Here is a 22,991-nt window from a genome sequence, read left to right as displayed (position 1 = left end):
TTTTACTTTCAGCGGTGTATTTAGTTTGCATGTCAAGTGTTTGACGAAATTTCACAGTTCAATATTAGTGGTTATTAGTGGCCTATTGGCAAGGGCCATTACAGTATTCATTTGTTGCAATCATTTGTAATAATCACTTTTATTTTTTAAAAATTCATACAATTATTTACTTTTATTTTTAATTCGTAATTTGCAATCTTAAAGCTTTCTATAATTCTTGCCGTTTCGAAAGCTTTCATCGTATTCGCGTTCTAATTGATTTGTTTTAAGTGTCTTGGATCTAAGTGTTTCGTCCAGGATTAGGTACACCCGCCTCGGTTTTGCAAAGTCGGAAGTGCAGGAGATTTAGATCACGTCGATCAATCTCATCAAGTTGGCCTTAACCCGTTGGATATCCCAACATCGAGTAGGCTCATAGAATTTCAATCCGCGGTTTTGGGAACCAACACCAAGATGGAAGTAAGGCAATCTGAAAGAACTGTGCGTCTGGAATGTCATCATTGACTCCCTCAGGTGATTCCCCTGACTTGATTCTAGAGAGGTGGTCTACGCTCGCATGGCTTTTTTCAAGCCATACTACAATCTTAAATGTGAATTCTTGCACGATAAGTAATCATCTACTTATTTGTCCCTAAATGATTGGTTTATTCACCAAATAGAGCCTGATGGTCTACGTAGAACACGAATGAGATTGTCGGTAAGTAGTGCCTAAACTTTTGCACAACATACACCATCGTGAGAGCTTCCCTCTCAACCGTGTTGTAGTGATCTAATCCATGATCACCTGTTTGTGCTAGTGTTGCTCCGAATGCAAAATTTGACGCATCAACATGTACGTGGAACTCCTTATCCCAGTTGGGGTAAGCTAGAATAGGTGATGTGACTACTTGTGTTTTCAACCCCTGGAAGGCTTCATCCTGCTTTGTTTCCCACTTGTAGGGTTATCTACAAGTTGATTTGTCGAGAGGGTAAGATATTTTGGCAAAAAAATTAATGAACTTTTTGTAGTTCACGATGTGTCCAAGGAATAATTTTACTTCGGTCACATCTGTCGAAGGTGACATTTCCAATATCACTTAGACCTTATTCGAGTCCATCTTCAAGCCTGCCTTGCACACGATGTATCCCAACAATTTTCCCTGGGACACCATGAATATGCACTTCTTAGGGTTTAGTGCTAGCCGTGCTCGTCTACATCTCTCCATACACTCCTTGAGTGCGATCAGGTGCTTGTCCTCTGCGTTGAAAACCGACCAATAGTCCAAGAAAACTTTGAAGTTTCCTATTGACATCTTGTCGAAGATGTGCATGATGATCCTTTGAAACATTGCTGAGGTGTTGCAGAGACTGAAAGGCATCCAGTTGTAGGCATAAGCTCCATCTTCCACCACAAAGGTTGTTTCCAGCTTATCTTCCTCAATGATGGATATCTGATTTTAGCCAAAAAATCCATCAATGAATGAGTATATTTCATGCCCGACAAGTTCCTCCAAAAAGCTATCAGTAAATGGTATTGGGAATGGACCCTTAATTGTTGCTGCATTCAAACAACAGATATCCATGCATATTCTTATTTGAGTGGTGTCCTTTTTTAGTGAGATTACAATTGGAGACACCCATTCACTTGTCTGTACTCAAAAGATAATGCATGTATCAAGCATTCGGTTAATCTCGTCTGTGACCCATGCAGCATAGTTTTTATTCATGTGGTATGCTCGCTTCTGTATGGGCACCGCTCCTTGTATCAGTGAGATTCGGTGGACACATAATTCTAGTGGCACTTCTTTTAGGTCTTTGTATGTCCATGCAAAAACATTCTTGTATTCCATGAATATTTTGAATGTTGTTGCTTTTAGTACAGAATTCCAGTCATCTCCTACAAAAATGTTTTTTTGGGTTAGCCTCATCTCCTAAATTCACAGTCTTCACTGTAGATTCCTCATATCTAATAGGTTTCTCTTCGTTGAATGTGTGCAAGAGTGTTTCATCTATCGGTGTGTCTCCTTCCTTGAATTCTCTGCATTCCGTCAGAAATTCATTCTTTTCCACTTTCTTACTTCCTTCTTCCACCCCTAACATGTAATAACATGGGAAGAGTTCATAGTCCTCCATTTGCCAATGACGTAGGTTAGTCAATGAGTCCAAGTTGTCATCATCGAATCCTACTAGTTTCAAGATTCCTTCTTCACTGGGTTCTATCCTTTTCTTTCCTTCACCATCTCCTTCACCTTCAGAGTCTGACGACGCCACATCTTATCCCACCATCTGGGTGTGTAGGTCAATTATGAACTTGCAACCCCCTCTTTCCATGGAAAGAGTGTTCCTTTTCCAATCATGTTTCACCTTTTCCTGTACCAGCCACCCCCTTAAGAGGATGCCTGCATAACCTTTCCTTTTCAGCGGAATGACCACAAAGTCGAGTAGGAAGGATTGTGTCCCAATCATTACAGTTTGTGCCATTAAAGTCCCAAGGGGTATGATTCTGTGTTGGTTGGCACTCAACAATTGGAATGTAGGGGGGCATAGAGTCGGTTGTCCCAACTTCTTCCGCGTTTCCTCGGGTAATATGTTTACGCCCAACCCTCCGTCTACAATGGCTCCGAGGATACCCATCTCAACTACTACAGGGTGTCTTCTTGTGTTCAGTGCAAGTAGCATTGGGTCTGTCGTGGTAGCTTTGCTTCCGTTGTGCGTGTTCTTCCCTAGCTCATCCACTGCCTTTAGGGATGGTGTCATGTTTAAGATTGTTGTCCATAACTGAGGCATTACAAGGTCATTTAATTTCATAAGAACCTCAGCTTGCATTACCTATCGTACAATGTTTTGTTCTGCCTGGTTCCTCCTTGAGGTACCCAAAGTATCATTAATTTGCGTTCTTTCGACCACCATCTCTTTTTCTATTTCGACTTTTGCCAGTTGCATCTCTTTCTTCTCTTCTTCAAGATTTGGGTATGTTGCCTTTTTCACTTGTGTGCTAGTGATTGCTAATGTTTCTTCCTCACATCTCTCTATAGTCAACAAGTTCACCCCGGGCTTAGGGCACTTCGAGTCATCGTAGTCTCCAGGACCACAGCATCTGCACAATAGTTGTAGTGTTCCCTTCATACTATAATCCCTAGCGAAGTGGCCCATAGGTTGTACGTACGGCATTGTATTATTAATCGTCCGGTTGGATTGTATTGTATCCGGCTATGGCTCCCATTATTGTTGTTGTTATTGTTGTTGCCTCCTCTTCCGTGTCGGTTGTTGTTTTGAAACCCTCTTGAAGTTGATGCGTCATTGTTTGTATTTGTTTCAGTAGCTCCCAAGTTGGACACATCTTGCATCAATAGCACTTGTTGATGACCTTTTGTTTTCATATTGAATTGGCATTCTTTGGTGGATTATCTTGCAATCTGGCAGATATCGCAAAACTAGTTGGTGGGGCAAGAGCCCTTTGTGTAGCCCTCCTCCTTGCAGTTCGTACACCATAGTTCCTCTTCTCTATTTTGGCCAAGGTTCCTTTTCATATTTTTTTAATTCTTTCATCATACGTAGCATATCTTTCTGTAATGCCCGAACCTTTTTATTCAATTCCTCTTCTCTATTTTGGCCAAGGTTCCTTTTCATATTTTTTAAATTCTTTCATCATACGTAGCATATCTTTCTATAATGCCCGAACTTTTGAAGGATGAGTCTTCCAAATCCGAAGATGTCTTTCTTCTTTTTCATAGTTTGTGTTCGCTCTCTAAGTCCATTGCACAGTTATATGCATCACTGTACAATGTCGGAGGCACTATTTTCATCTTTTTCACAATGTTGGTTGTAGCCCTTCGACAAACCATCTTTTCTTCACCCATCGACTAGTGAGCCTTCAACCTTTCCTACCAACTCCTTCAGTCTACTCACATATCCGTAGATTGTTTCATTCTTCCCCTACTTTGTACTATGAATTTCCGCTACAATCTCATTGTCATCCCTGAGTAGTCAAAATTTTGTTGTAAATTCTTTCTTGAATTTTGCCCATGTGGCTAGCTTCTTCTAGTCAATGTTTGAAAAACAATTGATTGCTACGTCTCTTAGGGTAGCTAGAAACTGACGGATCCAATCATCTTCGTCCGTTACGCCATTCGCAGTTAGTATCGTTTCATACGTTTTACAGAATTGAACTGGATCGACCGTTCCATCGCCATTAAATTTAGGTAGTTTCTCCTTCAGCGCTGCCATTGTTAACATCTGCCTTGTCCCACTTGACTGAGTTTGTTGTGTTTGTGCTTGTTGTGTACCCGCGTTGTTCTGCACATTCGCACTACTCCGGATAACCACGTTACTCTATGGTGTGAAGAGTTCTTCTAGAAGCAAGGTTGTTCGATTACCAAGTTGTATACATTCGTCTGGAGTATCAAGGATGAAAAGTTCACCGCATGCTCGTGCTCCTTCGGCACCTCGAGCCGTACTGGTTCCTTCTCTTCCGTCTAAATTCTCTACCTTTGGCGTATACAAGTTTAGAAACTCCTCCCTTGTCTCTTCAAGAAAATTCACTCTTTGTCACGTCTGCTCGAGCAAATCATTGGTACTCCGTCGGTTAGGCGAATGTACTTCATCAGTCAGTGCTCTTGTAGCACCGTGTTTACCTTCAGTGACACCACCTTGATGCCTGTCGACGAGCTATTGAAGTTTCTACTTTTGTTCTACTTGTTGTGTGAGGATTAATGCTTCACGTGTTGTGCGCACATTGTTAGTTTATAGGACCTCTGGTAGAAAGAATATCAAATTTATATCAGACTTTACTTATAGCAGGTGAGTACCTTCAGAATGCTCCTAAAGTGTTGTGTCTGGAATGCTGAATGCTGACAAGAACATATTTAACAATCTGCAATGTTACTCTATCAATTCTGGGACTGCAAGTATGTTATGTATTTCATATCGTAGGGTCATGACTCTACGTGGTCACAACCAACCATTAGTTTAACATAAACAACCAACGATTAATCACGCCCAATAAAAAACATGTTCGGTAACAATACTTAATGTGTATATCAATGGCAATATAGGCGGAGCCCGATCCCTGATCGGAAATAACAATGTTATGATATCAACAATGATAGTAACCCGACGTGAATCGGCAACAACACTAATATCAATAATGGCAGTAACCTGATGTGAATCGGCAACATTAGTTATACACGCCCAATCTGAATCATGTCTTGTATAACTTATATACATACATATTTGTACATATATACGTATGCATATTATCAAATGTGTATGTGTATATATATATATATATCAGAGCATAATAGATTCAAATACTCAGCATTACTTTGACTGATGCTAAAAATTCAACACACATCATCCTTTCCTTTTATGTTATTTCGATCTTTATTGTGCAAGTTTGGCATTAATCTTCAGAACATCTGTGATACCAGCTTTGACAAGCAATGACGCCAAATGTTTATCATATAGGGTAAATAGACAGTTGTTGCATTCAGAGACTAGAATATGGCATAAAACAAGATAGCACTTTATTCATATAAGCAGAGTATACAATCACGAGTACAATGATGATTCTTCATAGTTCAAGGACAATAAACATATATATCCCGAAGGGGTGACTCAACCATCACGCAAACTTTCGAATACTAACTAATCTCGTCAGCTAGGTTTAGACTTTATCAACAACACTCCCATGTATCGGGTCTGTCATAGATCCTTTAATGTGGAAACGTTTATGAGGAAGCATACAGAGGAAAGAGACTATCACTATTAAAATCGATAAAAGCACGACCAATTATAAAGGATTTTAGACGGAACTTATGTTGGAGACTGAAGCAGAGCCCCAAACTATATCAATCAAACACTCAAAGGTTTTCAACCCTCTCTGCTCAACATACAATCTAGGGCTCTACTAGAGTTCCCAAAATCCACACTTACAAGATTAGATACTCTCCCTAATCTTCAACACCCTTAAGGCACAATTAAGTCATTACTAGAACCAATCGATTCAAGGATGGAACAAGGGTTCTACCAAGGTTAGACATCATATTTAGATGCAATACAAGACAAATCCCACACATAAATAACTCTAAGACATTCTTAGCTGTGTTTTCTGTGATCCATCATAAGAATTCTAATGGATTGTGGAAAACTCTTATCTACAACTCTAGGACACTTTTTAGACACCAATGCCAATATAGGGCTACAAGGAGCAAAAATGGATTAATGAAGGCAACTTGCATGGAAGTCCACCAAAATAAGTCTAGACCACCCTCAAATGTTTCAATCCCCTCACCAACAACACCCTCCAAGTCAGGACTCTTGATCAATCTCCTAACTCCTACTATTTACAATTCCCTCCTAGGCCTAATAGGGCAATTAGGTCCCTTTTACAAAGCAAGTGCCTCAAATTCAAATCCCCTTCCAATCACTCCAATTGGAATACTTGTAGGACCATACCAAACTACTAAATCCAAGAATTTAGGTCTTCATTCCACCCCTGGGCCGAGTTGTGCTTCAAAACCCAAATTTTAGACAGTCGTATCAAGATGCATGTCCAGAGGGTTTAATGATTTCTCTCTCCATCGAATGCCTCCTAATCTAAGACCACAAAAAATTTTAAGTACATCCTCCCCCCTTTCTTTCCATTATAGCTTAGATTTTTCCCATGGTGGAATCTCTGGAAAAGAGGAATTTTGTCTCAAAACCCTAGTTAGGACCTTCCTGCAACCAGTGGCCAAACAAAATTGTATAACTTTCTTTCCACTCCACTTCAAGACCTCAAACCACTTGCAAACTTCTCATAAGACACCAGACTAAATTTCAGAATCCTTCAATGGTGCATGGGGATCCGTACAGATCTGTACAACTAAGAATAAAGTTGGATTTTTAGGAAAACAGTTAGATTTTTATTGATTTTGGCATTAAACTTTACAATAGGTTCACTCTCTGCCTGGAGCAAGGTTTCTCAATCTTTCATAAATTCCCCAAACAGTTCCAACCAACCGAAGTGGTTGTAAATGTTGGGATTCAAAAGTTGCACTTTTTGGCAAAAAAGTGGCATTATGCAATATTGCAACATTGACAACTTTTTACAATAGAGGTCAAGTGTTACAAAACTAGTAAGTTTCTAAGACTAGACTCTACTAAGGAACTTAGAAAGGTTAAATGAACATCTTCAACCTTCCTTAGGGGTCCTAGACTATTCTAGCCCAACCTATCGTAAAATTGTCCCAAAATGACTAAGGTAGACAACTAGGTTTATAAGATCACCTAGTGTCCCCTTGCCTTACAAATAGGACTTTATTGCCATCATTGGATCCTAGATCCAATCAATACCCTAACCCCTTGTTTTTGGGTCCACTGATGTGCTTGTAATGGATGAATTTGGGGGTGCTCCTGCACAATACTCCTAGGGTGCATTGATGTCAAGTCCTCTTGAGATGAGGTCTTGTAAACTTGAGCCATGCCTCTGGATTTCTTGTTCATCCATCCATACAGATTCTTCTTCAGGACTCCCTTGACACTTGACCAAGTATTTCTTGTAGACATTCTTCCTTGTTTGTTTCACTTGTCAAGCTTCTTTGGATCGTGGGGGGGTATCCCTATAACATCTCCTTCAAGTTCTTTTATCTGCACTTTTGAAACTGCATTCACATCAACTTTATAGGAGGTTAGATCACAAATATTAAATATAAGGGAGATACCAAGGTGTGAGGGTAGTTCAATCTCATATGCATTCAAACCATGCTTTTTCAACACTGGGCAGGGTCCTACTTTCTTCATGAGTAGTTTAGTGTGTTTTCTCTTAGGTAGTCTTTCCTTCCTCAAGTATGCCCACACCAAGTCTCCAACTTGTAACTGGGCATCCCTCCTATGCTTATACTTGGCCTGTTTGTATTTCTCATAACTTTTCTCAAGTGCCGATTTCACTAAGTCATGAATGTCTTTCATACTCTCTGCAAACTCTTCTCCATAAGCACTAACTAGAGTGTTTGGAGGTAGTTCTCTGAGTTCCAAGATGCCTCTTGGACTTTGCCGATACACAATCTGAAAGGGACTCTTCTTTGTACTTCTGTTGACTGAGTCATTGAAAACAAACTCTACTTGGGGTTGGACTAAATCCCTCTTATTACCATACTGCTTTGTCAAACATCTAAGTAGATTGCCAAGTGATTTGTTGACAACTTCTTTCTGCATCTGTTTGTGGATGATAGGCGAAACTGAAACTCAGATTGGTCTATAACGCTTTTCACAAGGTCCTCCAAAAGTGACCAATAAACTTTACATCTTTGTTAGACAGTATGGTTTGAGGCAAGCCATATATCCCCACAATTTCTTTAAAGAATAGATTTGCAATAGATGATGCATCATTGGTAGTTTTACAAGGTATGAAGTGGGCCATTTTTCTGAACCTATCCACTACTACATAAATACTATCATACCCCTTTTGTGTCTTAGGCAATCCTATCACAAAGTCCATGCTGCAACTCTTCCAAGGCCTTGTAGGAATAGGTAGAGGTTGGTATAGCCCTGCATTTGTGGATGTACCCTTGGCCCTTTGACAGATTGTGCATGTCTCCACAATCTTCCTCACTTCAGTCTGAAGCCTAGGCCAATAATAAAATCTTGTCACCTGTTCCAAAGTCTTATCTATGCCAAAATGTCCTCCCGTTCTGCCTGCATGCTTTTCTCTAATGATGTTCTCCCTCATTGAACACTGGGGATGTATAATTGATGTCCTCTGAACAACAGACCATTTTGGATCAAGAAATATGCATACTCAACATGATAAGCCTCAGAAAAGTCAGAACACACTTTATAAATAGCACTGAAATCATCATCATCTGTATACATATCCTTCACTGAATCAATCCCTACACTTTGAAGTTGGATTTTTGCACTGCTAAAGCCCTTCCGCTCAATGCATCTGCCACCTTATTGGAAACTCCCTTCTTGTGTTTGATGGAGCAAATATAGGCTTGAATTGATTTGACCCACTTCATGTATGTGTGGCTCAACTTTTCTTGACTATTCAAGAAACTAAGGGCTTGACTGTTTGTGAAGAAAACAAACTCTTTTGGCAGGAGGTAATGCCTCCATTTCTTCAATGACTAGACCAATGCATACAACTCCAAGTCATAAGAGGAGTATTTCCTCTTTGCATCATTCAGCTTTTCACTGAAAAAGGCTATAGGCCTCCCCTCCTGACTCAGGACAGCCCCTATAGCAATGTTAGAAGCATCACATTTAATAGTAAAGATCCTCTGAAAATCAGGAAACACTAAGATAGGTTTCTCCATTACTTTTTGCTTCAACATCTGAAAAGATTTTTCAGCACCTTCTGTCCACGCAAACCTGCATTTTTGTCCACCCTTTATGGTATCAAGGATAGGACCACAGAGCTGACTGATATTTCTAATGAACTTCCCATAAAAGGATGCAAGCCCATAGAAACTTCTAACTTCAGTCATGGTTCTAGGAGAAAGCCAACTTAGGATGGCTTCCACCTTCTCAGGGTCCATCTTGATGTTCCCATTTGAAACTATAAAACCCAAGTAGACAAGTTCTTCCTGCATGAACACACACCTCTCCAATGAGGACTAGATTAAGATGCTCCAAATGCTCACGTTTAGTTTTGCTAAAAATAAGAATGTCATCAAGGTATACTATAACAAACTTACCAAGGAACGGTTTCATTACCCCATTCATGAGTCTCATGAATGTACTTGGGGCATTTGACAACCCCAAAGGCATTACTCTATACTCATATAAGCCTTCATTTGTTTTAAAGGCAGTTTTCCACTCATCACCAGCCCTAATCCTTATTTGGTGATAGCCACTCTTCAAATCCACCTTGGAATAGTATCTTCCACCTCCCAACTGATCCTTTAAATCCTCTAATCTAGGCATAGGTAATCTATACCTAATTGTAATCATATTTATTGCTAATGAATCTATGCACAATCTCCATGTGCCCTCCTTCTTAGGAGCCAAAAGAGCACGTACTGCACACGGACCAAGACTTTTAGTTATCAAACCCTTATCTAGGAGTTCTTGTATCTGTCTTGTCATCTCCTGATTTTTCTCTAAGGTCAATTTATTTGCTACCTTGTTTGGTAGAGTTGCCCCTGAGATCAAGTCTATATCGTGGCTTATATCTTTGATTGGGGGTAATTCATTAGGCAAGTCTTCGGTCACAATGTCTTTATACTGGTCAAGTAGGTCTGCTACTTCCTTAGGGCCTACTCTCCTCAAGCGTTCTACTTTTTTCTTAATTTTCTTGCCCCTGTCATCCTTAGGTAAAACAACTAGGGCATAACAAGGAGCCCCTTCTTCTTTGCCAGTTTTCAAAAACTCTTTTGCACCTAAGAACAAAAATTTAGGATCCTTCTGATTTTCCACACTATCAGGTAAGGGAAAGAACGTTACCTTTTCTCCTTTGAAGTTGATTGTGTAAGTTCAGTCTTCCATCATGATGTGCCTCCACATCATACTGCCAAGGCCTTCCAAGTAGCAAGTGGCATGTATCCATTGGAATGATGTCAAAGAGCACCCTGTCTCTATACTTCCCAAGTTGGAATTCAACCCAAGCTTGCTCTTCTATAACAATTTGTTGACTCTTTGTGAGCCACGACACCTTGTAGGGCTAGGGATGTGGTACCCTTCTCAACTTCAATTTCTTTATTGCCTCTTCAAATATCATATTGTCAGTAGATCCACTGTCAATCACCATTCTGCATACTCTATCTCCAATTCTGCAGTGAGTTTTGAACAAAGCCTTCCTTTGGGGTGGTTCTTGGTTATTTGGTGTTCTCAACAAGGTTCTCTTTATCACCGGGCTCTCTCCCTCCTCAGGTGGTGCATAAGATCCATGTGCAAGGTCCCCTTAGTTATTTTCTTCTCTTACTAGGTTCGCTCTTCTCTCTACCTGATTACTTGCCTTCTCTGGACATTTTGATGCTAGATGTCCAGGTTGGTTACATCTGTAACACCTTGGAGATCCTGAATTTCTTCCCCCAAATCTTCCTCTTTAGTCTCCTCTCCTTTTGAAAGAACCTCTAGAACTACTTTCTGCAGATTTGTTCTCTTGACTGGTTTCTCCAAAATTTCTAGGAGTTTTCCCTCTCCCACTATTGGTTCCTCTTCCTCTATTGTTAAAGTCTCTCTAGCCTCTTCCTCTCCCACCTTGCTCTTGCTTCCTTTTTAACTTTTGTTCAACTTTCAATGCAAATTGGTAGCATTTCTGGACTGTGGCAGGAGTACACAGACTTGGTTCATCTTGGATGCTCAATCTCAACCCTTGCATGTATCTTGCAAGTTTGGCACTCTCAGGCTACACCGACTGAGACTTCGTAGAGAGTTTATGGAACTCTTCTATATAACTAGAGACATTCATCTCCTTTTGCCTTAGGTTTTGTCTTTTCTTATGAAGTTGGACTTCATAATCTTCTTCTGGCACATAAGCCTCTTTGACCAAGGCCATTATTCTTTTACATGTGCTTATTGGATTCTTTTCCATCTTCACTCTCTCTTTACAACTTGGATTTTGCAATCTTCACCCTTTGGTGTTCTGATATCTCTTCACAGTTAAAGAAACTTGTGAGTGCATCAAGCTAATCCATGACTTTTTCTGAATCCATCTTCCCACTGAAGATAGGTAGGTCAAGCGTACAGTCCATGGTCCTCCTTTCCATGGACCTCAAAGTTCTCACAAGTAGCTCTGGTCAGCAGGAATTTCCCCTTCATCTCCATCCTACAAAGGGTCTTCATTTTCACTTGCCTCCTCTTCAACTCCAGAGTTTCCACTACTTCCCTTTTTGACTTGTTCTTTAAGCTTTTCCCTTTCTTGCCTCATCAATTTCCTTTTTGCATTATGTTCTTTCACTACCCTTAGTAGTTCTGCATTTGTCATCCTATTAGGCAGTCCAGTGTCTTCTTCTTCCACCATGTCAGCCACTTATCTCCTCCAAAGATCTAACGTGGCTCTGACACTACTTGAAGCAGAGCCCCAAACTATATCAATCAAACACTCAAAGGTTTTCAACCCTCTCTACTCAACATAAAATCTAGGGCTCTACTAGAGTTCCCAAAACCCACACTTACAAGATTAGATCCTCTCCCTAATCTTCAACACCCTTAAGGCACAATTAAGTCAAAACTAGAACCAATCAATTCAGGGATGGAACAGGGGTTCTACCAAGGTTAGACATTATATTTAGATGCAATACAAGACAAATCCAACACATAAATAACTCTGAGACACTTTTTAGACACCAAAGCCAATATAGGGCTACAAAGAGCAAAAATGGATTAATGAAGGCAACTTACATGAAAGTCCACCAAAATAAGTCTAGACCACCCTCAAATGTTTCAATCCACTCACCAACAACACCCTCCAAGTGAGGACTCTTGATCAATCTCCTAACTCCTTCTGTTCACAATTCCCTCCTAGGCCTAATAGCGCAATTAGGTCTCTTTTACAAAGCAAGTGCCTCAAATTCAAATCCCCTTCTAATCACTACAATTGGAATACTTGTAGGACCATACCAAACTACTAAATCCAAGGATTTTGGTCTTCATTCCACCCTTGGGCCGAGTTGTGCTTCAAAACTCAAATTTTGGATAGTCACATCTAGATGCCTGTCCAGAGGGTTTAATGATTTCTCTCTCCATCGACTGCCTCCTAATCTGAGACCAAAAAAGTCTTAAAGTACATCCTCCCTCTTTTCTTTCCACCAAGGCTTAGATTTTTCACATGGAATCTCTGGTAAAGAGGAATTTTGTCTCGAAACCCTAGTTAGGGCCTTCTTGCAACCAGTGGCCAAACAAAATTGTATAACTTTCGTTCCACTCCACTTCAAGACCTCAGACCAGTTGCAAACTTCTCATAAGACACCAAACTAACTTTCAGAATCCTTCAAAGGTGCATGGGGATCCATATAGATCCGTACAAGTATATAATATTGCAACCCTAAGAAGGAGCACCTATCTCTTCTTGGCAGATAGCAGTGGGACTTTTAAGAAGGTTTAAATCCACATTTGTAAGGAAACAACACTCTTTCAGGAGTGCTTGGCAGCAAAGGAGTGGGCTTGAATATTTAAACGCATATCAAAATCTTGTTGGGAGATTGCGAATTATTTGTAGAAATTGCCCGTCACTTGATTGCTCAACTTTGATTACGCAATTTTCTGTGTCTAAATTTAATGTTGAAAATCTACTTCAGGCCATAGGAATTCCTTTGGAGGGATTGAGATTTGATTTGGATGATCTAAGTTGAGTTTGAAGAGATTTTCAGATTACCTTAAGGACAGTCAAACAAAAATTGCTAAACTGTCATCCATGCCTTGAAGTCTTCGTTAATATCATATTTCCAGGTCTGCTATTCTATTACATCTTTTTCAAATTATTTGTAATATGTTAAATATTATGTAATTTAAGCATATTGAATTAAGTTATTTCTGTGCAAGTGTGTTAGATGTATGGTCTTAACTGATGAATGAAATCTGAAAATAGCAATCAGCAAACAGTTTAAATTGATTTCAAAACTTACAAACACTTCCACAAAACAATCAAGAATGCATGCTACACGCATGTGAAGTCACGAAACTGTTCATATTATGTACATTAAAGCAGATCAAAAGTTTCTGGTTGATGAAATCTCACGAACACTTTCCATCCTGAAGAAGGCTGGTGCAACAGGGGCGATTTGATTAAAACAATGCAAGCGGTAGATTAACCTTCCAAAACTGACTTCTGCTAATACTCTAGTTAACACTTCCTAAAAACTCTGGCATCCAACTTAGAAAAGTTTACAACCCCAAAACACCCTCAAAACTCTGAGCCAACTCCCAGACTACCCCTCTTTCACTTGTACAGCCTACCGAAAGGGCGATCTGCTGAAGAAAATTAATGCAAGTGAAAACCCATGTAAAGTACATTGAAAAGGGTTGCCTAGGGTTAAGAATCACTCAGAAAAAATACTCATCTTTACTGCTTTCCTAGATTTAACATGGCAACCAAAAAGGTGAGGTTTGTCCCAACAAGGGTAAGTGTTCAGCTTAGTCAACAAAATCTACAACCAGCTTAAAACCCACACCAAAAACACCAAAACTCATTGCAAACACTCCAAAACAAAATTACCCCTGTATGAAAGGCACCTATTACTATTTAAAAAATTTAAATATATATTAAGTGCTGCTTGAAACTTTCCAAAATCAGAAAACATATGAACTTCAGTTATAGAATAAACTGAAACTTTCTGAAATTGGATGTAATTTGACAGTGGAATATAATCTCCAACCTCTTACAGAAAAACTTTCCTAAATTGGAATATTTGTGAATTACTTCTATAGAATAATCTGCAAATTTCCAGAAAGTTTACTACCATTGCAAAATCCCTTACAAGTTTTCACCCTCAAAATGTCTTCAAAGCTAGCATTCAGCAAAAGTTCCTGATATTGCCCAACAAAGTTTTGAAGTGATGCCAAGTAGGGATTGGTTTATACACTTAGCTATAACACATTCCAGCACCCCCATACAAGTTTAAGCGACCATAAAAAAGGTTGATATTTCCTGTAACATAGTAATAAACCTTCACACCAAGAATGGGATGTTTTCTCATGTCTAGAAACAATCTAATTGTAATGTCCTCGATCAGATTGCTTGGTAATTTCAGGACAATGTTCATGTAACTCCAATTGAACTGAGTTCCTTAATTGGATTCTCTATTGATTGTGAATAACTTCTAAATGCCAACCTAATATAATGTTTCTCTTTCCCTCCTGTGATGTCTCACAATGTATAAGTTCTGAATTTCCTTTAAAAGATTTCCTTTCCTTAAGACTGCCCAGTCATTCCCTCCTTATAGAAATTCTATAATATTAATGTTGTGTAAATATCTAGACTCTTATTCCTGTATGTAAAAAGAATGTCTTTGACTCCTGCTCAAACTGATTAAAGCTGACTGTGTATTATAACTTCATATTTTATTTACTACTGATACGATTTTCAATCTATACTTTCACGTATTATATTTGGGTGGCTTTTATCATTATTATTCAGTGCCCGCTGCTTTCAGGATTTAGGACTTGACCAAATGCTTGATGATAGCTGTTTGTAATCAGACATATCTTGCAAAATCACACGGGAGGTGATGGTTCCCAGAGTGCGGTATGGCTGGTCTCTTTATGTCCCTTTAAATACATATTTAACTTATGTGGCTCTCCGTTCGATTCGCTGACCTTGCATATTTGACTAAATGCCCATTATATTATTCTTACTCTTTCAGACTCCTTTCCATGGCAGAAATAAGTTATAAAATATATTAAAAATTGTAATCATAATGCTGCTAGTTGCTAAACTGTAATTTCTCCGATGAGTGAGTTTGAGGTTCACTGACTACCAATGGAGACTACTGATTTCTCTTTAGATGGTCCGCTGATTGCCAAGAATTTGATCGATAATATATTGAATATAATTTTTCTTATGTTGTGTATTTCTGCAATCTGTCGGTTATGTATATTTCTCTGATGTAGTTCAATTGGTCTGCCATAACCCTTTGATCCTCCTTATCCCTAATCGATTCTCTCCTTATCTGCTTGATATGAATTTCCTTGATCCACGATGTTATTTGTGTTTGTGTTTCTTTCAATTGGGATTGCTCGTTCTTAAATCATTGTTCTTACTGAATATCGATTCTTCTGCTCAATGGGCATATTAACGATGTTCTCCTTTCCTGAATGGGTGCTGACTGGTTTCATTCTATTCCTGTCTTTTTTTTTGTATAGTTCACCATATCCCCTCTCTAGACTATTCCTAAACTTATGTATTGTTATGTCTTGGAATGAGACGTGTTTGAAAGGTTGTGTCCTCTCACAAGTTCATATACTGTGATTAGATGCTAGAATAAAATATTTTAATTAAGCTTTGACCATTGAGTACACTCAATTCATTTGCCTTCAACTTAATATTACATTCTTAATATTACATTTTTCATAATAATATTGGATCATACATTTTGTTTACTTATCATTTATATTATTTATATGTATGCATATAAATCAGTGTAACGGGACTCGGCGAGTCAGAGGCAGAGTCCACCTTTCCGAGGCAGACTGCCTCTTGACTCGGACTCTGCCAAGTCATGTCCGAGTCCTGCCTGACTCGGCGAGTCCATGGACTCGCCTAACTTGGCAAGTCCCGATGCCAAGACTCTCACCGGCAGGTAACAAGTAAAAAGGCAAAAAAAACATAAAATGCTTTGTTTAATTGGATTTTTTTGGTTTGTATAACATGTTATTGACCTAAAAAGGTCATTCCACCATTTGCTTGTGCTCACAAGAGAGAGGAAAGAGTTAGAGAAGAATATTGGGGTTTTAAGAGAGAAATCAACAAACCGGTTTGGTCTCCCGTATTGATTGCTAATGGTTTGTGCATCTTTCTAGCTTGCATTAAAGCATTGAGAGGAGCTTGAGGGAGCATTTGGAGGAGGTTTCTACAAACTTGCATTTCCATTGTTTGTGCAAATTTGAAGAGGTAAGCTACAAGTTGTTGTTGCATTTCTTTGTGGTGTTTTATACTGTGTTTTAAACTTTTACATTCATATTTTTTAAGTATTTTCACTTCTCATTTTGTTTAAATTTGTTTGGTCTCTACTCTCTACTACTAGTCTACTATTTTTTTACTTCTCATTTTGTTTACATTCATATTGCAGCAGGCTGACAGCGAACAGTAACTTATTGAAATTTGATATAATGTCTCAACAACAAGGTGAGGGAAGTGGAAATAGGCCTCCATTTAACCCTAATGCAGACCCAAGTGCAATAGCAAGGGATAGGGCTTGGAAACATGCCATCCCGGGGCACAAAAAGGGAGTTGTTACATGTTGGCATTGTGGTGTGGTATATAATGGGGGAGGAATAAATAGATTGAAGTATCACCTAGCACGTATACCTAGACGTGATGCTAAAAAATGCAAAGATGTACCCCAAGATGTTATGCGAGACATCCAAACTCTTCTAGAGGAAAAAATGGAGCAAAAATAATTGAAAAAGAAGCAACATGAAGAAATGGCAGAACTAACCGGAGAGCGAAAAGAGCCCAACAGGGGTCTTCTAGTTTTCGCTCTCCATTATCCACTGCTCCACTTATGGATACCACTGCTTCTACGAGTGTGAGCATTGGGGTTCGCATTCGTAAGCAAAAATCGACACTTGATTCTATGTTTGCTCCATGCACGGCTCCAGGTTCACAGCCATCGCTTGAGGGCATGAGTTGGAACAAGGATAAACATGATTATGCAAAATTGGCACTTGGGGACTTCTTCATCTACAACAACATTTCATTCAATGCAGTAAGGTAATTATTTATGTAAATTTAAATTTAAGTCTTCTCTGGCTTTCAAAGTTACAAGTTTCAGCTTTCAATAATATGTTTATTTTGTTTATTTTAATTTGTATTTTGTTTTCAAATTTATTTATAATATACTAATTTGTTTAACTTGAAATTTTATTCTATTTGTTTTAGGTCCCCTTATTGGCAAATTGGAATCGATGCTGTTGCTGTTTGTGGTCCGGGGTTCAAAGCCCCTAGTGCTAAAGAGCTAGGAGGCCCTATTTTGAACCAAAGGGTGGCTGATGTACAAGTTGAAATCACGGAGCAGCGCGAGGTGTGGAAGAAAAAAGGTTGCACCATCATGACTGATGGTTGGACTGATAGAAGGAGTAGAACACTCCTCAACTTTCTTGTTTCTTCATCAGGTAAACTGTAATTGTACTTAGAGTCTTAGACATTAAAAATTTAGAAGTAGAACTTGTACTTAAGTGATTAAGTTTATAAATTTTGAATTTATAAATTATGATTCATCATTAATCATTGTACTAATTTGTTTCTTTTTCTTTAGGTGCCACGATTTTTTTGAAATCCATTGATGCCTCGGGAAAAACAAAGAATGCTGAATATCTTTGTTGGATAATGGATGAAGTGATAAAGGATGTAGGCGAGGAGAATGTGGTGCAAATAGTTACTGATAATGCAGCAAATTATGTTGCTGCAGGAAAGCTTCTTATGGAGAGACACCCTCACCTATTTTGGACCCCTTGTGCCGCTCATTGCATCGACCTCATGTTAGAGGATCTTGGTAAACTCCCTTGGATCAAAATAGTTATAGAGCGAGGAAGGAGTGTATGCAAATTCATATATAATCATATATGGGTCCTCAACCTCATGAGGAGACACAATGAGCAAAGGGAGTTGTCTCGTCCAGGGGCCACTAGATTTGCAACCAACTTCCTCACATTGAAATCCTTGCTTGATTCAAAGGGAGGTTTGAGACGTATGTTTGTTAGTGAGGAGTGGCTTGCATCCTCATATGCAAAGACCACTGCAGGGATTGCTGCAGCTGATCATATTTTTGACGAGCCCTCTTTTTGGACACCTATTGCTGATATTGTGAAGGTAATTTTCCTTTTTGTCCTCATTTCAACTTTATTTTGTTTATGAAATTATGTTATAAATTATTGTTCATTTTTTAAAGAAAAAACTTAAAACTGATTATTTCTTTTCCAACTTTCATAATGATTGCAGTTTGTAAAGCCGCTTATTGTTCTCCTACGAACAACTGATGGAGAGAAGCCCTCAATGGGCTACATTTATGAGGGCATGGATAGGGTGAAGGAGGCCATTCGCACTTTTTTTGCAGGGAATCGAGATAGGTATGGGCCTATATGGGATGTCATTGATAGACGATGGCACAATCTACTTCACAGGCCTATACATGCAGCGGCCTACTTCCTTAATCCAGCATACCAGTTCAGCCCACATTTCAAGGCTGATGATGAGGTGTGGAGCGGCCTCTACGATGTTATAGAGAGAATGTCACCTAATTCAGCAGTTAGCACAGATATAGTCCGTGAGATTGAGCTATTTAAGAAAGCTCAAGGGGACTTATTTGCACGAGAGTTGTGCAAAAGAAATAGGACAGCATTGATGCCTGGTAAACACTAAAAATCTTTGATTCTAATTTCTACATCCTAATTTCTAATAGTAATTCTATTACCATCTTAATTTGATAAATTCAAAGTTATTGATATGATTCAAAAATTTCTTGTTTCAGATGCATGGTGGGAGATGTTTGGCACAAAGGTGCCAAATTTACAGAGGATTGCGATTCGCATCTTGAGCCAGCCATCTAGAGCATCAGGATACGAACGTAATTGGAGTCTTTTTGAGCACATACACTCAAAGAAGCGCAATAGGTTGGCAGTGCAAAAATTAAATGATCTTGTCTTTGTTCACTACAACTTTCGCCTTCGCCATAGACAGATCCTTGGCACCGATACAACTCCGATTGTATTAGAGAATGTTGATCCTCATGCACAGTGGAACACAGAGGTGGATGATCCTGTCTTCAGTGATGAAGATGTGGAGTGGGTAGATCAGGTGAATCGAGAGGCTGAGGCAGTAGCGATGGCAGTTGAGGAGGCTAGAGCACGAGGAGACAGAGTGGACCCTGAGGCTAGGAGTGATGGATCCGAGGCTGATGACGAGGATTATGTGCGTGAGGAGGATGATGATGATGAGGATGAGGAGGAGGTTCAGGGTCAGCCTCAAACACAGGCAGAGAGGATGGCTCTAGAGTCTTCCATGACTTATCTTAGGCGCACTCGTAGGAGGACATAGAGGATGGCTCTAGTTGTTATTTTGATATATGTTTTGAACCTTTGAATTTGATACCATGGATTTTGTAATCCATGAATGTTGTAGACATTTGAGTCTTTGATATTGGAGTGACACTATGTTTATTACTTTATAGTTTATAACTTTATATTGTGGTTATTTAGTTTTTTTCCTTCAAAAATTCGCTTTTATACTTATGTGATCTATGCAAAATTGTGTATGTGTATTAAGTAGGTTCTATTTATATCAATTATTGTGTATTTGATGTTAATTGACTAAAAGATGCAAGAAACAATCTTAAAATCCTTAAAAATCTTTGGATTTCATGAGTTTTTCAATTTTCCGAGTCCGGTCGCCGAGTCCGAGTCGGATTTTGACCTTTCCAAGTCAGAGGCGAGTCCAAGTCCCGTAAAACTGATATAAATAAAGCTTAAATGGACTCTTATCAAATTAATTATATATTTTTATTTATTTATAGTTACAGTATTCTATCATCTTAATTAGTATATAAATTTATCTAGTTAAATGAATAATAATGAGGCCCTTTAATGAGGCCCTCGAGCCTAATATTCAACATTCCACAACCTCCACCAAGAATGGCATTTGTCAATATCTTCTTTAGTTTTGCCCAGAAAGACAATAAATAAGAATGTCATCCAAACTCTACAGGCAAACACCACACAAAATCTTCAACTCTAGAATTTGTCTTGCAACAAAACTCTTCAAATTTCTATGACTTTCAACCAATGAATTCAAGTAATAAACATGAGCTATTTCTACTTCAACCAACTAAAGGAAATATCTCACCACCAAAACTGTTCTTTTCCAAGAGAGATTTTGTCCTCAAGAAGACTGAGATTAACCAAGTTCAATCCCACTGAACCACAAGGGTTTCACCAGAGGAAAATAGAATAAACTAAACAATAGAAACTAGTAATATTTGTGGTATCAGAGCGATGTATACCTTTTGTTGACCACTTAAACTTGTATATTGGCATTAGAATGTATACTACTGGGTGCATAAATCAGTTCCTTAGTGTTACATCAAAACCTTGTTGGGCATTATTGGAATCCTTGCCGGATGCTAAATATGAAGACAATTTGAGGACGATTGCGATGGACAACTGATTTCTGGTAGAAATCGATGGGTGTGGAGGTTTCGAGGGATGTTCATAGATGTATGGAGACATTGGCATAAGGCATAGTAGCAGGCACAACTAAGGCACAGACCCTCATTAATTTTGTGGTGGTTCAGAGGTATTTACAAGCATTAAAGACTATTCTAAGTGTTCAACTGTGTAAACTCTTTGTTATGAATCACTTACAATTTTAAGATTCACTAGGATACAGATTTAAATTAAAGATCGTAACTAATGTTGCTTGTGAACTGAGCAAATAATACTTAAAAACACATAAAATAAAGTGGACAAAAATATGTATCAGAAAGAACAAGAGACAAAGGATTTGATTTCGAAGTTCACCAGACTCTAGCTACGTCTCCGGATATGCAAACTTGCAAGATCGATGCAATTATTATGATGCAAAACTCATACATCACCATGGTCTTCCATGGAGTTACAATCTGATACTCGCTTCAACACTGCGATGACAGGGACTTGCTAGCAACATGTCCATGCCTAGCTCCTTCGCCACTTTTTACAATGCTAACCAATAAAACTGCAACTCTCTCTCAATGGGCATTAAGCCTTTACAAAAATGACATAATGTCATCAAAAATACTCTCAAGAAAATTCTAAGATTTTATCTCATATTATGAGACCACTTAATTCTCTAGAGCATTCTCTCCCAAATTCTCCTTTCGAGAATTACAAAGACTTATCAAAATCCTCTTCCAGGATTCATTGTCTTCTCAAAAAAATAAATCCCCTTTTATACAATTATTTTCCCATATTTGGCTTATAACCAAATTACTACCCTATTCACTAAAATAAGCCCTTGCCTTAAAATATGACACTCATTAATAGACTAAATCATTTTTTAAAAACCATCTATTAACAACTCACACTCATATCCTTGAAGTTCGAGGGCATTGAAGTTGTTGACCATACCATGCAATTGGTAGTTTAGGTGTTTAAACCATCGGTCCCTATTTTATAGGAATTTACCATGCGATTTGATACAATAAATCACATATAACCAAAGTAAATCTCCAAGATTTACGCATGGCTCAATGGCAAGGAGGGAAAATAGGAGTCGTGAGGTTCAAAGTTCGAACATCACAACTATATGTCGTTAGGATTTAAACCAACCAATTATATCTAGGCCACATGGCACTTCTATGTTTGTTCACATCCTGACATGTGTCAAATTATTACTGGTCCATTGTATCCAGCTGCTGAGTGTATCCGCTGATGTCATGCTGACGTCATCATTTGGACTTAATCTCTTCATGATCTTCAAACGAGCATATATTCCACATGCGAGCTCCGTTTTTGGCGAAACGAACGCCGTTGGAAAGCTCTTGACAAGCTCTTTAATTTGAAATCCATTGTTGACCACTTTCAAGATGGTCAAATTTCACCATTTTGGTCAACCCCTGGTTCACTAGTTTGATCCAAACTTTGACCAAGCATATCTCGAGCAAATAGACTCATTTTGACACACTTCAAATTGTGTCAGGAACGTTTCACCATGCTCTATGCATTGATATCAATTTTGGGAGATTTTGAGTGGGCTGAATTTTTGAGGTCTTCAAGATCCACCTGGATCATCAACATTCTGCTATAAAGGTCAGAGTCTGTATATTTGAATATTGTAATGATACAGCAGATTACGGAATGATTCATAGATACAAGTCAATTTCTATTTATATAATCCGATTCATGCTGTGTAAAGTTTAAACCGAGCATAAAATTTTATGTATTCGTCATTACTTGAAAAATCAGAAATCGTTATATTTGTGCAAACTGTTGTCCAAATGTTCACGAGAGAATAGGCTATGCGCATAGATTTTCTGAAAACGTAATAAGGGTTTCTTCTAAGTTTCCTTCATCGCTTGCCATGATACAGGCATATTATAAGGAATTAATAAATGTATTTAAAGAGTATCCCTTCTATTAAAATATTTCAAAACAAGAATTTTCTGCCATTCAACTGACTTACATTTATTCAGTTTTTGTTTCTTCCAGCACTTTGCCACACAACAACCATATGTACCAACATTAAATAAAGCTAAAAATATGTCAAAACAAATCTGCCGAATATATGTTAAACAAAATTACCTATGAATCTGACATCTCAAGTAACTAGACTAAGATTAGAAATAAGAGAATTTTTTGTTATGATTAATATTTCCAATGTCAAGTAGAAGTTCATG

The 22,991-nt window shown here is 38.5% G+C and overlaps 2 protein-coding genes across 5 annotated transcripts in view; one reads left to right on the top strand and one right to left on the bottom strand.

Moving 5' to 3' along the window:
* The window catches only part of LOC149573053 (transducin family protein / WD-40 repeat family protein), a 253,406-nt gene that overhangs the window by 156,807 nt on the left and 73,608 nt on the right, over positions 1-22,991 (bottom strand). The window lies entirely within an intron of this gene.
* Positions 16,153-19,657, top strand: LOC149573054 (uncharacterized). The gene is made up of 5 exons (XM_089812304.1): positions 16,153-16,202; positions 17,504-17,682; positions 17,880-18,433; positions 18,563-18,971; positions 19,092-19,657. Exons 1-5 carry the CDS (start codon positions 16,153-16,155, stop codon positions 19,655-19,657), a joined length of 1,758 nt encoding a protein of 585 aa, XP_089668430.1.

Source organism: Cupressus sempervirens, chromosome 2 (assembly GCF_028749045.1).
Source record: "Cupressus sempervirens isolate cs-2001-9-10 chromosome 2, ASM2874904v1, whole genome shotgun sequence".
Classification (NCBI taxonomy): Eukaryota; Viridiplantae; Streptophyta; class Pinopsida; order Cupressales; family Cupressaceae; genus Cupressus; species Cupressus sempervirens.
Note: the sequence above shows the minus strand (reverse complement) of the source record. Positions and strands in the feature narration are given on the sequence as shown.

What these genes read in the sequence shown, in the direction of transcription:
- LOC149573054 (XM_089812304.1), top strand. Translation starts at nt 16,153, where the DNA reads ATGGACTCGCCTAACTTGGCAAGTCCCGATGCCAAGACTCTCACCGGC. An exon ending in GCCAAGACTCTCACCGGCAG is followed by an intron (nt 16,203 to 17,503) that starts GTAACAAGTAAA and finishes TATTTGTTTTAG; the next exon opens with GTCCCCTTATTGGCAAATTG. An exon ending in TTGCACCATCATGACTGATG is followed by an intron (nt 17,683 to 17,879) that starts GTTGGACTGATA and finishes CTTTTTCTTTAG; the next exon opens with GTGCCACGATTTTTTTGAAA.